The sequence below is a fragment of the Amphiprion ocellaris genome, chromosome 12, assembly GCF_022539595.1.
Source record: "Amphiprion ocellaris isolate individual 3 ecotype Okinawa chromosome 12, ASM2253959v1, whole genome shotgun sequence".
Classification (NCBI taxonomy): Eukaryota; Metazoa; Chordata; class Actinopteri; family Pomacentridae; genus Amphiprion; species Amphiprion ocellaris.
In genome coordinates this window covers 25,430,898-25,447,802 of record NC_072777.1, presented here as the reverse complement: position 1 = coordinate 25,447,802, position 16,905 = coordinate 25,430,898, and the positions used below count along the sequence as shown (strand labels likewise).

The 16,905-nt window shown below is 38.1% G+C and overlaps 1 protein-coding gene across 1 annotated transcript in view; it reads left to right on the top strand.

Annotated features, from left to right (window-relative positions):
- The first annotated feature begins 221 nt into the window (after positions 1-221).
- The window catches only part of LOC111580836 (uncharacterized), a 34,603-nt gene continuing 17,919 nt past the window's right edge, over positions 222-16,905 (top strand). Inside the window, exons 1-8 of the mRNA XM_023288752.3 lie at positions 222-1,186; positions 1,420-1,506; positions 3,217-3,340; positions 3,424-3,526; positions 9,698-9,811; positions 9,894-10,010; positions 14,309-14,469; positions 16,410-16,556. Of these exons, the coding sequence (XP_023144520.2) occupies positions 1,168-1,186; positions 1,420-1,506; positions 3,217-3,340; positions 3,424-3,526; positions 9,698-9,811; positions 9,894-10,010; positions 14,309-14,469; positions 16,410-16,556 (872 nt within the window). The 5' untranslated portion in view covers positions 222-1,167. The remainder of the gene's footprint in view (positions 1,187-1,419; positions 1,507-3,216; positions 3,341-3,423; positions 3,527-9,697; positions 9,812-9,893; positions 10,011-14,308; positions 14,470-16,409; positions 16,557-16,905) is intronic.

The following is a 16,905-nucleotide window of genomic DNA, read 5'->3' as shown; positions in this document are numbered from 1 at the left end:
AGTTGATTTGTGTCTTGCTGCGGTAATTTGGCGTCTTTCTTCTCCCTTATCTGTTTGTTGCACTGTTGCATCTGTTTGTTGCAATCTTTTGATTTCATGGCTGCTCTGATTCACACCACTTCTTCAGAACACATCAGCACTGAGGGAGAGGACCTGGGAGGATCTAGCATTTCCATTGAATCTTTTTGTCTACTAGTGGTAGTTTTGTGTTTTTGCGGTCATTTAGTGTCCTTTTTGCGCCACGTTTTGGCTCTCTTGGAAGTTATTTTGAGTGTGTCTGTGGTTTTCGTGTCTCTTTTGTCATTGTTGTGTCAGTTTGTGATAGTTTTATATCTTTGCAGTCATTTTGTGTCTCTTTTACTGCAATTTTGGCCTCTCGGAAGTTAGAGTATGTTGGTGGTTTTTGTGTCTCTTTGCAATCATTTTGTGTCAGTTTGTGGTAGTTTTATGTTTTTGTGGTCATTTTGTGTCTCTTTGCAGCACTATTGATCTCTCTTAGAAGTTGGAGTGTGTCTGTAGTTTTCGTGTCTCTTTAGTCGTGTCAGTTTGTGGTATTTTTGTGTCTTTGTGGTCATTTTGTGTCTCTTTTGCAGCACTTTTGGTCTCTCTTGGAAGTTATTTTGAGTGAGTCTGTTGTATTTGTGTCTCTTTGCAGTCGTTTTGTGTCAGTTTGTGGTAGTTTTATGTTATTTTTTGCTAATGAGTTTGATTAATGTTTTATTTCTCTTGTTTTGTGACTCTCCAACATTAACAGTCACTTCAAACAGTGGTGCCCCTTTGCCTCTCAGGGTTCAGGGCTCCTCCAGAATCCTGGCTCCGGCCCTGTCCTTTATTAAGCTGATTGGACCGAGGCCGGGTCATGCTCCACAGTTTCTGCCCATCCTCCTCCTCCTCCTCCTGCGTGTTTTCTCCGCCCTCCGTGGTTTATAAATGAGGCAGGCAGGCTGCAAGCAGCGGGGATCATCAGAGCAGCAGGGAACCGATCAGAGGATGCAACATGGCGGAAAGACGCCGCCAGCAGTCGCCGTCCAGGTGCTTCTGTCCGGCTGTAGGACAGTAGAACCGCCCGGTTCTGGCTCGGTTCTGTGGATATACAGAGAAGCAGCAGTTTGCTTTGAGTCAAGAGCCGAAAAAAAGTGAAATTGATCCACCAGTGAGGACTTGGAGATGAACCGACACGCAACAGGTAGGAGCCAAGTGCAGCTTCGGAGGAGGTCAGTTTCTCCCCATTAAACCTCCAGCTGGACTTTTTTTTTCTTTAAATTTGACTTCATTGCTGCTAACAGGCTACTCTCTGGAAGTTGCTCAGGAATTTGCTGGACCAGTTCCTCCAGCGGTCATATTGCAACCTAGACAGTCTGAAAATTCTTGTCGGGTGTGTTTTCCATAAAAATAATCGTTTCCTACGGAACGTTTCAGACGTCCAGGAGCCGGTGCAGGAGAGCGGCTCCTCCCCGCCGCTGCCCGCCGATCATGTGCTCAGCTCCGGAGCGGTGCTGTTCCCTGGTCGGTATCAGCCTCCACAGTGTTCTGTGTCCTGTACCTGCTCTCATCTGCACTCAAAACTGTTTGAACTCGAAGTTATTTCACAGTTTGCTGTAATTTTGTACAGATTTTCCAAGTTTTGTTGACTTATAGATAATAACTTGTTAAATGAAAGTTGAAAAAAAGAATCTGAATTTGCTTGTTAACCCCCCAAAATTGCCAAAACTGTATTGTTCACATAAAACAAGATAAAACTATTATTTTTGTAAGTATAAATATAGAAAATAATTAGTCCTTTGACAACACTGAACCATAAAATTGCCCATTTTTTCTGTATTTAAATCACCATTTTTAAATAAATAAACAAATAAATAAATAAATTAATTAATTAATTAATTTTACAGATATTTCTTCATATTTGAAAGAAAAAAATAAAATTAGATTTTTTTTTTTTAAACTTAAAAAAAAAAACAAAAAAAACCCAGATATTTCCTGCTTGGTCAAATTACAGATATTCAATACAATTATGAGAAAAAAAGACAAATTTATGTTGACCTTAAAAAAACAAAACAAACAAACAAAAAAACAGACCAGAACTTTGGGAATTGTACACATCAAAAATATGCATTTACATTTTTTGGTAGTTTTTGTATTGCTGTATTTAAATTTGCAAAAAAAGGTGATTATTTTTCTGATGTGTACCTATTATATGAAAGCAAGATGATATATTTTAATGGTCGAAAAACTGATAAATAATTTATAAATGGTTATTTTACAGGTTTTTCTACTATTTTGCTGTATTTGAGATAATAATTAATAAAATCACTGAACAATTTTAATTACATGTTGATTTTAAAAAACAACAAAAACAAAAAAACAACAAAAAAGGGGTATTTAGTAATTTATTCTTTGACAACATTAAATTATTAAGTTTCAAAGTTACACTTTATTTTCTGTATTTAAATTTACAAAAATGTTTTTTTTCTTATACTTTTCTATTATATGAAAGTAAGATTATGTATTTTAATGATTGAAAAACTGGTAAATAATTTATAAATGGTTATTTCACAGATTTTTCCCAATTTTGTTATATTAGTAAAATCACAGGAAAAAAATACATGTTGACTTAGAAAAACAGGTCAGAAAATTATGTCTACTTCAAAAATAATATATTTTCATATTTGGTAATTTATTCTTTGACGACATTGGACTGTAAAACTACGCTTTTTTCCCTCACTGTATTTAAATTTGGAAAATCTAGAATTATTTTTCAGATATTTGCCTATTATTTGAAAGAGAGGTGATGTATTTTAATGATTGAAAAACTGCTAAATAATTTCTAAATGATTATTTTACAGATTTTTCACAGTTGTTATATTACAGATAATATCCAGTAAAATCACAGAAAAAATATTAAATTACATGTTCTTTTATTTTTAAAAAAAAGGCAGGCCAGAACTTTACATAATTAATCAGCTAAAAATTTAATTTCACAGTTTGTTTGTTTTTGTAGAATAATATTGTTATTTATTTAACAATGTATATTAATGTGGCTTCAGTCATCAGCAAACTTGGCCAGGAAATGATTAATGGTCTGGAATTATTGGGGAGCATTGACACAAAATTAATTAACCAAAAATGTCCCTTAACTTCATGTGGATACCTGATGCACTTGTCTTTTTTGCTGGAATGCTATTATTCTGAGATAAGTGGTGTTATCTGTCTGTACAGGTGCTTTCGATCAGCACGGCTGCCCTTTGATCGTGTTCCCTGTGGATGGACAAACCAGACTCTCCTCAGAACTCAGCAAAGCCGAAGTGGTCGACTTCATAAATTACTTTCATGGGCTGCACATGTAGGTGAAGCGGAGTCTGTCTTAATGTGTCTGTTAGAGTTTGTACAGGATGTGCTGATGGTTGTGTCGTCCTTTTCCAACAGTAAGAAGCAGGAGAAGCAGAGTTTAGTGTCAGTGGTGGCTGATCTGAGGCAGGCTTCACCGGCTGCGACCAGGTTCATCACCGAGACGCTGCTTCTACTCGAGGTATTATTGCTATTCTTTGTCTATGTCTGTGTGATGTTTGACATCTTTTAGTTGTAGTCCTTTGGATTTTTTTGTGGTTATTGCATCTTTTCACCCATTTTGTGTCTCGTTGTGGTCATCTGGTGTCTCTTTTTCTTGAATTATCATTTATTTGTTCCTTTTTTTGCATTTCTTTGTGTCTCTAGTTGTTCTTAAACAGTTGAGTCAGGATGTTCACTAGAGTCATTGTCAGATTGTTTTGTCCTGTGACGTTGCAAAACATAACATAAGCCCTTATCACATGTGTCGGGGCACAGATTTGTGATGTGCGAACATGATTATCTGTGGCAGATTCTCCCTTCATATATGTTCAGGTTCTTCCCTGAGACAATCATAACAAAGTTAATGAAGTAGATTCAGTCTGGAGCATCTTTCCAGTGTTCGCTGTGTAATTCGATATCGTCTACATGCAGAAAAAGGCATCTAGATTTGCACCGTATTTGGAAAACAGGGTCTTTGACTTCCAAAATGGCACCACATCACCTCAGTGAGTTATTATTGTGTCACCCACAGCTTGTACTGAGGCCCTTGGAAAGTTTTTCAAGTGTAAAACAATCACAGTCCATAATAGAGAGTAATAATTGACCTTGTTTTCAGTTGGAAGGTTCCCAGTCAATGGGTTTATTCTTATTGTCTCTTTTTGTATTGGAGTTCTGTGGAGAAAAATGGTTTTGGGCTTCGGGGTTTTTTGTTTTGTTGCAATGTATGTAGCTCTCTTAATAGATGTGCATTCAGCTGATGAATCCTTAAACTTGGCCTCTTTACGTTCTATACAGTAATAACAGCTGAGCACAAACTTTAACAAACATTTCTGTGCTTTCTGTGCTGGAGCTGCAAGTCGGGTCAGTATATAATTGAGGGACTTTTGAAGTCCATGGGATATATCTTGCATACATTTTTATTAGAAGTAAAAAAAAAAAAAAAAAAAAAAAAGTTTATGTTCATTATGATCATGTCTTTAAAAATCCCATGTTATTTTTTTATGGAAACAATCACTTATGAATAAAAAGTGACTGGATATCACTAAAATGTGAACTAAATAACCATCCCAATTTAATAACAACCACCTTCTAATTCACTAAACAATAATAAAATGAGCTTATTCATAAATTGTTTTGACTGTGTTCTTTGTATGAAGTTGAGATAATCATGACAGATGTTTCTTCGGCAATATAGCAAATTTTATATGGAAAATAACAAATTCTGTCTGTGTCCGAGAAATCACTTTCAACTAAGTTTCCCATTACAAAAACACCTCTCAAGGAAGTGTGTTAATTCCAGATCACATGACCTGCTCCACATGATGTCATTTCCTCCCAAAGAAAAGACTGGCAAGACTCCAAGGCTTTCTGAGTTATTTAATATAAAGTAGTGTGTGAGTCAAGTGTGGATTTATCGCATATCTGCAGTGTTACTACAATATATTTATAAATAACTTTCAATTTTACTCAATTGTAAATATAATATTTAGAAGAATCTTTCTGTAAAAATGCCATGTGGTGTTTGGTTATAGGCGGCCATGTTGATTTTAGGCCTGAAAACAATAAAAAAAAAATGTCAACTATGTTACAAAAAGTCCCGCAATTATATATTGACCCAATCGTTAACTATTTTAGTAATCAGTTTGAGGAATTTAAGGATGATTCCAGCTTCTTTAACGTGACTATTCTCACTTTTCTCATCCTCTATGACAGTAAACTGAACATCTTTGGGTTGTGGCCAATACAAGACATTTTCACCATTTTTTGACCTAACAGCTAATCGATTAATTGAGGAAAATAATCTACCAGTTCGTTGAAAGTGAAAATACTTACAGGCCTTACTCTTACAAGCTAGAAAAGTGCAGTCTTAGTAGATGTGTTGCAACAGTGCTCCTTATTAAGGCAAAAGAAACCCTGATGCTGCTTGTGCGTGTGTCATAATGATCTGACATTTTCATTGTTTACATGAAGTAAAAAAAGAAAAAAACCTTGCACAGTAACATGATATACAGTATGTGATCATCTCAACCAGTTCTACTAGACGGCATCTGTCAGTGAGGCGTCACTGTAACACTTTGAGACACAAAAACATTAACTGCTCTGAGGTTTTATCTCCAATAACATGCTTCCAGATATACTCTGTATGCAGCCTGTGGTGATATTTCTGTTTTATCATACAGATAATTGTTCCATACGTGTATAAAGAGTCAGACGCCTTTTCGCCTCCCATAAATTTGCAGCCATGTTTGCCTTAAGCATGTTTTTGTTTTAGTATTTTGCTCTGAATTTGCAGCTCCTTTCTCCCACTTGTCACTACATTGTCTCATTAAATTATGTAATTCACACGTTTTTCTCATTCAAGTGCATCTTCTTAAAGTTCTGACACTGAAACTTTCCCAGTGACAACAATCTTTGAGAACAGTTAATGGTATTTTGCAGTAGAGTTTAGCAGAAGGGAAACGCATCGTACAGTTGCATGATGGGAGTCAACAAAGGGCAATTTGTTGGTGAGCACATTGGTGTCCAACTGAAGCGTAAATCCTTCATGTTGTGCCACAGGGAGCCTTTTGAGTCTGTTGGTCAGCTCCAGCACGTTTCTTTTTCTTTCTTTTTTTTCAAGGTTCAGTTCACATGAATTGCTTCCTGTCACTTGAGGGTTGGGAGCGTATGGGTGAACACAATGAGCTGGTCATTACAACTATGTTTTTTGAAGAACAGTAGACAAAGACAGTTCTGCCTGCCTCACAAAGCCAAACTGCAATTACTGTACATCTGGTCAAAATCAAATTAAGCATAAATGTATTAGACCAGCATAGATGGTAATCATTCACAAGAAGTGAAAACCAGACAGTAGTGACTGAGCTGTAGCTTGTTACTGACAGATGGAGGTACAACTAACCCTGATTTACCCATTTTTCTGGTATTATACTATCAGTTTTGATATCAATCAGGATGGCAGCAAGGGATTATTTTCATGGGAAAACTTTGATATACAGAGATGCGTTTGAGAGTTTCTTTAATGAGCTGAGAGACTAGTGTTTTTACATAATAATGAAAGTATTTGCTTGATTAAAAATTTGCAAGAGAGGGGGGAAAACATATTTCAGCATAGAAGATGGTGGCCCAAAAGATGTAGAATGGAATATCTTCATTGTCAAAAGTGCATAGATAGTAGTAGGTACTTGGGTCCAGATAGTTAATGAGAGTTCAGTTCTCTATGGCTGTGGAGGAGAAGCTGTTTTTTAGTCTGTCTGTCCATCATTTCTTGGACCTTAAAAGTCAGCCTGAGGGTCAAATTGATGATGTCCAGGATGGTTTTGGTCTTTAAGAATGTTTGCAGCTCTACTGAGGCAGTGAGTAGGATGCCAGGATGGAAAACAATTGGTTTTATTGTGTGGTGTATCATAATCAGTGGGATGTGCCCAAAAAAAAGAGCGTGTCAGATTTCTTTTTTTGTTTGTTTTATTTTTTACCTACTTACCTGTCATGTGACATATACCAATAGGAGCCCAAAGTGCTTCTCTAGAAACAACACAGTGAAGAAAAGTGTAGGTTTAAATGGACAGACAAGATTTACTGTCACTGAATGGTGTCCAAGGCAAGAATTTACCAATGTAATGGGCTACTTGGGCACAGTGAGCATGTTATCAGACACAGTGTTGTGCAGTCTGAAGCGTCTAATGCCAGATTGGAATGAGAGATGGACATAACATGCAACACAAATCCCCAGCTAGAAGTAGCCAAGAGATGCTGCAATTACATGGCGGGTTTTGTAAACTCACAACGGTACACCAATGGCATTTCCAATAGTTGAGGAATAGTCTTGATTTGCTCTGTTTGCACATTACTGCCTTTAAAATACCTCTCCTTAAAGCTGCACAGGGTTCTGCATACTTGCAAGCTGCCAGCTCCAAAAAGAAACAAAGGTCATCTGCAATATTTTCGTTTCGCTCCAGAAATGCTGCACTTGGAGCTCGTCCTTTATACCAACAATGGTGGCAAAGTCACTGCTGGATTTGGATCAACATCATTTCCTATTTTGGATTTGTCATTGTTCATAGAAAAAAAATGCAAATCCAACACCAGCGTTTGGTTTTGGATAAGAAGAAGGTCCTATCCTGGAAAAAAAAAAAGCATTTTCTTCTGGAGGAAAGATGAGGCTAGTGTTTTTATGTTGTTCAGTTCAGATGCATTTAGGGACGGAGCTTTTGTGGAACGGCAGCTCTGCGTTTCTGCTGCCGCTTCTGTCTGAATTATGCATGAGCACGACTTGAGGTGAGTGTTCTGCACCCGGCGCTGTGACGTGCTCAACTTGTGATCGCCCAATCGACAAGGAGAGCTTTTTTTTTTCTTTCTTGCAGCATAAAGTTATGCAACATTTGTTTTATTGATTCGGAGGCGCGCTGCAGTCTGAGCTGGTCTTCAAAGTACAATCCCAAAGTATGTCATGTCTGTGGAGCTCATAGTGGAATTCCTGTGTGAGTGTGTGGAGGGAAGCGGGTGGGGGTCACATGCATGGTTGGTCACATGCTCGGTTATTTAATAGAAAAGGCCTCTGTGAAATTACATGAAATGAGCACAATTATGTAGGGGATGCAGCAATTTTTTTTATTTTCTTTTGCATCCAGATCAACTGTTCCCCACTCGGAGAGAAAAAGACTTAATAGCTTTTGTGGTCTTAGTTGCTGGCCTGATGTCAGCCTGCATACCGACATGTTTTATTTTGTAATTGCAAACTGCTGGGATGAGGGTCGACTTCACTCAGAGTTGGTATTCTGTCTGAACTTCATGTGACTTTTGGTGTTCTCATTCTGTAATTTTAAAGACGGACAGCTTTATTTTAATGACGCATTCATTGATGAAAGCGAAAGGATTCCCAGTCATCACCATATTATTATGGGATTATATGAGGCCCTTTGGAACAGCGGTGGGCTGTGGGGAGTTTTGTATTTGTCAGTGTATTTATAAGAACTGGAATGGAATGGGAAAACTGTCCCAGATCTTAAAGGCCCAAAAAAAGTCCTACTTTTGCATAGTATGAGTGAAGTTTTGGTAAATTGCTAAAGCTGTCAGTTTGTTGGACAGTGATACCAGCTTGTTTTGTACATCGCCCATGTCTTGTCAAAGTAGACTTTTTTTTTTATTGTTTTCATTTAAAAGTCTCATGTATCCAGAGGCCTCAGTGCCGGGTTGTGGTATTTCTGAAAGGTTGAACTGCCCCTGAGGCTGCTAGTTTGGTAAACCAGTGGGGTTTACGCAGGATGAGTAACCTTCCGCTGCATAAAGTGGGCCGCTTAAACTTTCACTGATTTCCCTTCGAAACCCACCAAAATCCTTCTCTGAACAAATTTGAGGTCAGAAACAATCAGCCAGGTTGCTGAGTCTTCAATCATATTAGATCTACAAGGCCTCATTTCAAAATTTGTCTTGACTTTTATAGGCAAGGAAGCTACTTTTATTCATGATTGCTACTGTTTTCTTAGTCCCACTTAAGTCTTATGGAGAAAAGCAAAGTGAACCGGCAAAACCCCAAATGATCTTACATGGACGTAATGTTAGTCTAATAGAACTTATAGTGTGAGATTAAGCTACTTATACAAATTTGAATTTATAATTTTTTTCATACGATCATCTTGTATTTTATTTTATTTTTTTTGGGATCAGTTATTGTAATATCTAATATTGATACATTTAAATATATGTAATAAACATTTTAAAAGTACATTAATCAACTAGCAAGGCTTGGCAATACCTGCATGAGAACGGTCTGTGGGCCTTTTTTCTATTTATTTTTGTTTTTTTCTGAGCATTGCACATACCCCAATATGGGTCCTACCGGTTTGATCCAATAAAACTGTCAAAGTCTAGGAGAGGATTGTATCTGTAAGTGTTTTTCCTGCTTTATCTATTTGGAAACTACTACTACTGTGTGGCTATGACCATTAAGGTGGAAGCCTGAAAATTTGAGTGACAAATCTGATTGAAATGTAGGATCTCCTTGTTTGAGTTCTCCCAACTTTCTGTAATTGCTAAAGTGCTAAAATGCTCCTTTTTATTCTGATTTAGCAGGATGAGCAACCAAAGTCATCTGATCCAAATGAAAACATTATTGGTGCTATTTCAGTTTTTTTTTGTGCTCTCTGTTTTCTAGCTGCACAGGCGGACTGTCCACTGTGTCTACATTATTCAGCCCAAAAAGAAAGATGTTCTGAAGCTGCTGCTGAAGCTCCTGGCTCCGTCAAAGTCTTACACCCCCTCTTTCAAGGTAAGCAAACCAACTCATACTGTGCACAAGGTTGTGTTTAAATTCGGGGTGCAACTAAAGGCTGGTCTCATCTTTTTTGCAGAAAGTCCTTCTGAAAGAAATCCCGGAGCTCTCCAACTACATTGACCGAAGCCAACTACCAGCATCTCTGGGTGGTTACCTCATGTACTGTCACCAGAGCTGGGTGGCCTTCATTAAGGTCATTTATTCAATATTTATGATTTTTCAATGTCTCTCAATGGTTTGAATCTTGACTGCCTCCAACAAAGCCAGAAAGTCCTTGTGGGAGGCTGGCTTTCTTCTTGAAAGTTTAGAGACTCAGTTGGGTGTAAATCACTAAATTTATGACTTGGAGACGGTGCATTTTACATATACTGCTGTGAAATTTGTAGATAAAACTGTTGCATTCTGCACACTGTCAGATTTGGGCATTTGTCAAATTATGAATTACATCGTTATGCCCCAGTTTTCATTGTTTCCATCTGTGAATTAGAGCATAAGCAGATGCTTTGAGTCTCCTTATTACCTGGCAAAAGTGAGAGTTGAAAACCAATTTAAGGCTGCAAGCAGTGTTGTTCTGGTCCTCGCATCCTTGCTGGTCAGCGAATCCAAGCATGTCCACCAGGTGGCATTGCAACTGAGAGTGTATTTCGGCCTATGACCTTTTTGATGGCGACGTATCAAAACTGTCACCCAGGTGGCGCTATCAGTGTAAATGTATATTGATCAAGGTATGTTATCAGAGCCAGGCTGTGATCACACATGTAAAGTTTGAGGTAGATTCGAGCATGTGCAGGTTAGTTATACAGCACTTCCTGTTTTGTGGTGAGACATGCAAAATGTCTGCCTGCTGGCGCTATGACTGTGACTGTATATCGGCCTGTGAATGTCATCAGGGCCAGAGTCTTATTGTTTAATAAGTATATGATATGTAAAGTTTCAGGCAGATGCGAACATGTACAGGCCAGTTACACAGCATTTCCTGTGTCATGGCGAATTGCAGAAATTCCGCCAGCCACCATTTCCACACTCTCAGACTTTTGCGGGTCATTCTGATTGTTTTTAATCACCCATGCCTGCTGTACGTCCTGGCCAAATTTGAGCTCTGTTGGGGTTACCCTGTTTGAGTTTATAGCTTTTTAAAATGTGCAAAAATTGGTCCAAAATCGTCCAAAATATATCACATAATTGAAAATGGTTAACTTCCTGTTGTCTTTTGGGTATGGTTGTCGATTACATTTTTGTGCATCTTGACGAGTTACTTATCTGTACCAAATGTCATAGCTGTAGGTGACACATCCTGGTCGTAGAGCCTGTTTGAAATTTTCCAAGTGGCGCTACTGAGCCATTTTGGCTTACACCTATGCAAGTTACATAAAATACCAAATTTTTCATCAGTACTGATGTGTGTGCAAATTCTCAAATTTTTCATCAGTACTGATGTGTGTGCAAATTCTCAAATTTTTCATCAGTACTGATGTGTGTGCAAATTCTCATGCATTTTTGAGTATTTTTAGGCCTTGCACATTGCAATTCAAAAAACGTGAGAAAAAATAAAAAGAAGAAACTCATGTTTCAAGCGCATAAATAAATAAGAGCCTTCCAACAGTGAGTCAGTGACAGTGATGGTATTGAATCTGTACGACAAAATTTGCAGAAATTAAGCACAACAATGCAGCATCTTCTTTACTGCGTCATAATAGTACCGCTAAATGTGCTTTATTCTACAACCTGTTGCTTTGAAGTTGAAGTCTCGCCTGTTCTGGCGTTCCCTGTGGGAATTTATCTGCAAAAATTGTGCAGAGTAGTCAAGGGCGAGAGAGAGATGATTTTTTTGACGCTTTTTAAATTGGGCCACGAATTGCACCCATTTTTTTTTAATCAATTTAAAAGCTAATTTTGTATTTCAAGTAAGGTGCAGTGTGTCATAAAGACATTAAGTGGTATTCATCTTTGTGTGAAACTGCTCCATGAACTACATCCCTCTCCTGTACCTTGACATAGTTCACCTCACTTTTCCAGAAAAAGGGAAAAATTGTCTAAAGATTAGTAGAAAGTCAGGCTATATTGAGAGCTACAGCTATGAAAATGTAGCACGTTTGTATCTTCAATGGCTCTGGGTAGCTTGTGATTAAGGATTATGGTGCAACAGTTATAAGACAAACATCATATTTACGATGCAACTCAAATAGGTACATGTAAGGTTTGCATTTTTTTCCCCAAACAAGGTCCACTGGTGATTCACTGGAAGAGGGGGGGGTTTACTTCTCTGTGGTCTGGTCCCGGTACAGAGACTTCTGGAGTGGAAAGGGTTAAAGCAGAGGAGAACCATCCTCTGATCATGTTTGGCTTTAATTAGCTTTTAATTGTATATTTAGCTGTCAGAATGACAGATATCTGACTGTTCAGAAGATGCTGATGTAGGATAACGGGCAATCTGCTCAGGTACTTTCTTGGATTACATTTAAAATCAAGTTATGTTGCACCCAAACAGTCTGTCTTTGTTTATAGGAAAACTGAACCAGTAGTTTGAGAGTTTATGAGGGAAGAGGCATGATCTGACAAACCTCTAACCATATTAGAAGTCTAAAATACTAGTTTATTGGTCAGTACAGGTTCAGGTGTGAGTCTAACTTGTTTAGCTTGTCCTCATTGCTCCCTTTATCAGCTGGACTATATGAATAGTATCTGTGAGTAGCCTAAAAGTTTCCTGTGTTTTGTTTTCTTAGTTGACAACAAAATCTTCTCATATAATGACCATCTTATCAGGATTACATTCCCTTGGCAAGACTTTGAAGCTCAAACTGATGTGCAGCCAAGTTTCAGAGCAACATAAATGATCAGAAGTAGAACTGACAAATGGATATTTAAATTTGATCGCTCACAGAAACAACATTGCAAAAAGTTAGCATCTATTGATGAGCTTTTCTGACCGGTTACGTTTGTAAAACACGAGTCTGATTCGAAGCCTAACTAAGAACCTGTCTTATGATCAGTCAGACGATTTTACACAAAGTAACATTGTGCTGCTGTCCTCAGCAGCTGTAGTGTTTGTGTGTGTAAACACACTCCTACACCCACGCTCTCTTATTCTGCTGACGACTGAAGCGGCACACAAATATCGTCTGTTTATCACATCTACAACACTGGGACGGAATAAAGGCAACATATTTATTCCAGCTAAAGATGGCTGCTTTGTGATGAAGAGCTCACTCAGTCAGGAGGTGTTTTCATTTGTGAATCCACTCGTGAGATTCGTCCAAGCGGCCCGCATCTATTGTTCGTTACCTTGGTGAAGCTTGTGCAAATGCCTCGCGTAATCAGCTGACCTTATTAGCAAGTGAAAGGAGCCTTCATTCTATTAGATTATACATTCATTCATGTTCAGCTGGGCCATGACAGTATTCATTAAGCACGGCAGAGCTCTGCCTATAGGAGGCCTGTTTAGGATGCAACTACACTATCTGCACTGGATCTACATGTAGGCTGTGAGTTGAACACAAATCAGGGCAGCCATACAGTTCGTCCAGCATCAGCTTGATGTATTATCAGGATAATTTAATTATAAAGGTGAGTGTGAATCAAATTTTAACGCTCTGAACGTTGAACAGTTTCTGAATGTTTTTTTTTTTTACTCACTGTGAGCTAATTTTTCACTGCATTATAAAATCCTGCACCTTTATGGAAATGGTGCAAACATGGCTAGAAGAAGAGGCAACTTAGAATGTCTTTTGTGCTGTATGACCATGTTGTCATGCCATAAATCATGAAAAAGGAAAAAATGCAAGTTTAATTTTTTAGAATATTTATTTTCCAAAAAATACATGCTGGAATCAGTATGTACAACATTCCTCCAAGTAGCCACAGGTGTTACCATGGGGCAAATGGTGCCTCTACATACTAGAGCTATTTAACTACAAACATTTTTGATTAATCTTCATATTATCCTTTCTGCTTTGTGTAAACACAGCCTGCAGTTCAATCCAGTCCCGGTGAAAAGTTCCTGAATTTTTGTCACGTAGATGTTGGTCACTGCTGAGTCAATTATAGCTTCTAAATTGCGCCAAAGATTGCAGGACTTCTGTTTTTGTTTTTTTTTTTTTACAAACTCTGGTCCATGCAAAAAATTTGTATCAGGTAAATTGTTAAGTGAGGCACATAGAATAAAGCGATATCAATACAATACCGCAATTTTAAGTTTGTCTGGTTCATTATCCTGGCAGAACTGTAAAGTAGTTCAAGGACAGTCAGAAAGTTGGAAAATCCAATGCTTTTCTCTGTTTTTACAATTTGTAGCTTGGAAAATTGAGTAATTTAAAGATGACATACTTTAAAACCCCATGGTTGGGTGAGTGTTAAAAAAAATCATGCTTTAAGCCAAACAAATATAAACATTAACAGTGAAAAGTACCAATATCTGCATCCTGTATGTTTACCAGCACATTACTATGACAGTGGCATTTTAAAGTGACTCTGGCTCCATGCTGCTCCCTGCAGGAGATTGATGCGTTCGTCCAGGAGTTCCTGTCTGTGGTCCAGCGGCTACCCTCGTGTATCTCCACGCTGCAGGCTCTGTCCAGGCTGCCCCTGCCCTCCACCTTCACCGAGCTCCAACATTTCTGCTCCACCAACGAAGCAAAGTTCCATCAGCTCAGGAGGTCAGGCTCATGACTGCAAGTTCATAGGCTGGTTTCAGTTCAAAACATCGTCTTTCTGCATTTTTCAACCAAAAAAATTCTAGTAAAATTAAGTGTATTTTGGCCTTCTCATTGCAGTGACAGGTAACTGTAGATATATGAGCAAGTGCATACATTTTGAGTTAATTTTTCCAAATAAAGTGGATCTGAGGAGCACAACTATTTGACTGTAGCTTTTTATAACCGTTACTGAATGCTGGGAGCTAGCACTTGTAGGGCTGCTCTTGTATCTTGACTGTCATCTATATTCTTATAGGAATTTACTGTCTGTTTATTTGTAAAGTACAAGTCCAACTTTTCCACACATTGTTGAATCAGTTCCTCTTTAAGGGTGAAATACCTTACTTTGGTAGATGTACGACATTTTTACTCCACCAAGGAATGGCAGAGTTATGTGACGATCTGCGTCCGTCTGTTTGTCTGTTAGTCCGTTTTTGAGTAATGTTGCTAACGGACTTGGATGAAATTTTCAGGGAAGGTCAGAAATGACACAAGGACCAACTGATTAGATTTTGGCAGTGATGGGGCTCATAGTCTGGATCCACAGATTTGTTAAAGATTTCTGTATTATTGCGAGATAGCGGCACGCTGTCACTGTAACTATGACAGCAAGTAAATACTACGCCAGCTGCCTACTGACGATCACATGATTGCGATCCTACTACAAATCGACCATTGCAGACTTGTTGGGACTTAGCATCAGAAATGATAAAAGGAACAACTGATTAAATTGTGGGGGTGTTTCTGAGTCCCATCAATTTCCGCCATTCACTACATATTTAGGTCAGGCGATTCGGTATCCGTACATATAGTACACATGCATAACACACACCTGTGGTCAGCCCAAGGTCATTTTGTTTGTGGGTACATATATATTAAATGACCACATTCTATGGTGCAGTGATTTCTGCCACAAATTCTTTCAAGATTTCAGCTGTCAGAAATGATACGACTGAGCAGCCTTGGCGGAATATTGTGCTCTCTGAGTGTTTTTCTTGTTCCTACATGTTATTGTTATTTTTTAAAATTTGTAGTACTTTACTTTGATAGTTATGACACATATTTTCTTCAAAATCCTTTTTTTTTTTTTTTTTTTTTTTTTTTTTTTTTTTTTTTTTTTAAGAAAAATGCTTTTCAAACACTACATTTTGTCTGAACCAAAGCTGGAATACAAGAAAGTGGTGTAAATTACAATAAAAATTAATCGGAAACTAAATATGCAAAAGATTACAAATCTGACCGGATAGTTGATGATTGCTAATAGTTTTAGTTTTTAAAAAAAAATTTTGGGTGCAAATTTGACAGATCTCAAAAAGAACTGAAGTTTAATATCCAGCCTTCTTTGTATACTGTTAAATAACTTTAGGTAATTGAATGATTTTTTTTTTTTTTGGTTACTGCATTAATATGGAGAGTTCTTATATACAACCTTCTGCTGCTAATGTATTTATACCCCATGTGCTCAACTTAATCTTGGAGCTTGGCTTGTGAAAATGGAAAGTCGCGTGTTTTACTCAAAAGAGCACTGAAAGAACAGGAAACCTAATCAGTCATCTGTGTAGTTTTGTAACAAGACTGCTCTCAGGGGTTCAACCACTTCTGAATATCAAACATACTGTAAACTTGAATTTCCAGGTCAAATACAAAACTAAAGTTCACTCACAGGCTGCAGCGCTTTGTAGTCATGTCCACAGAAAAGGAAACTAAATTGTGGGTTTGGAAAGATGCTCTTGCTGTGACCTTAATGTGGCTGCTGAAATATGTTGCAGTGAAATGTAAGCAGAGTCAGTCATTCAGAACGGTAAACGAGCACCGGAGCAGATTACTGTGGCAGAAAATGCAAGAAGAAAAGATTTGTTTAATTGAAGCTATTGGTCACATGTTGCGTCCATGTTATGCAGGGAGCTGGGTCTGGATGAGCTGCTGAGGCACTGTGACAGCGTGGTGGAGAAGCTGCGTTACCCCGACAGGGAGCCGTGCTATCAGGCCATGGCCGGCACCGCCCTCTTCACCCACACTGCCTTAGACATGGCGCAGAACCACAGCAGGTACTGCAGGCGGCCGGCTCCATCACAGAAAACGTTCTCGATGGCCTTTATCTTAATCCTCCTCTAACAACGCTTCCCACACATACCATACAGCGGTGTTGCAATGATCCCGGGTTGCACAACGGCTAAATCACAGTGGCAACATGAGTTGGACTAATAAGATTTTCTAAACTGAAGCATGTTGGATAATCTGTTGAACTGAAGCTAACTTTTAATTCTTATTCATTTCTTTAGATTTTCTTTACATCACAGCATTTTGCTTTGCCTTATCTACTGAACAACAATGAAACTGTTGGAAACATTTTTGCATTTAATGAACGACATTAGTGTCCTTTAGCACTCATTTTTG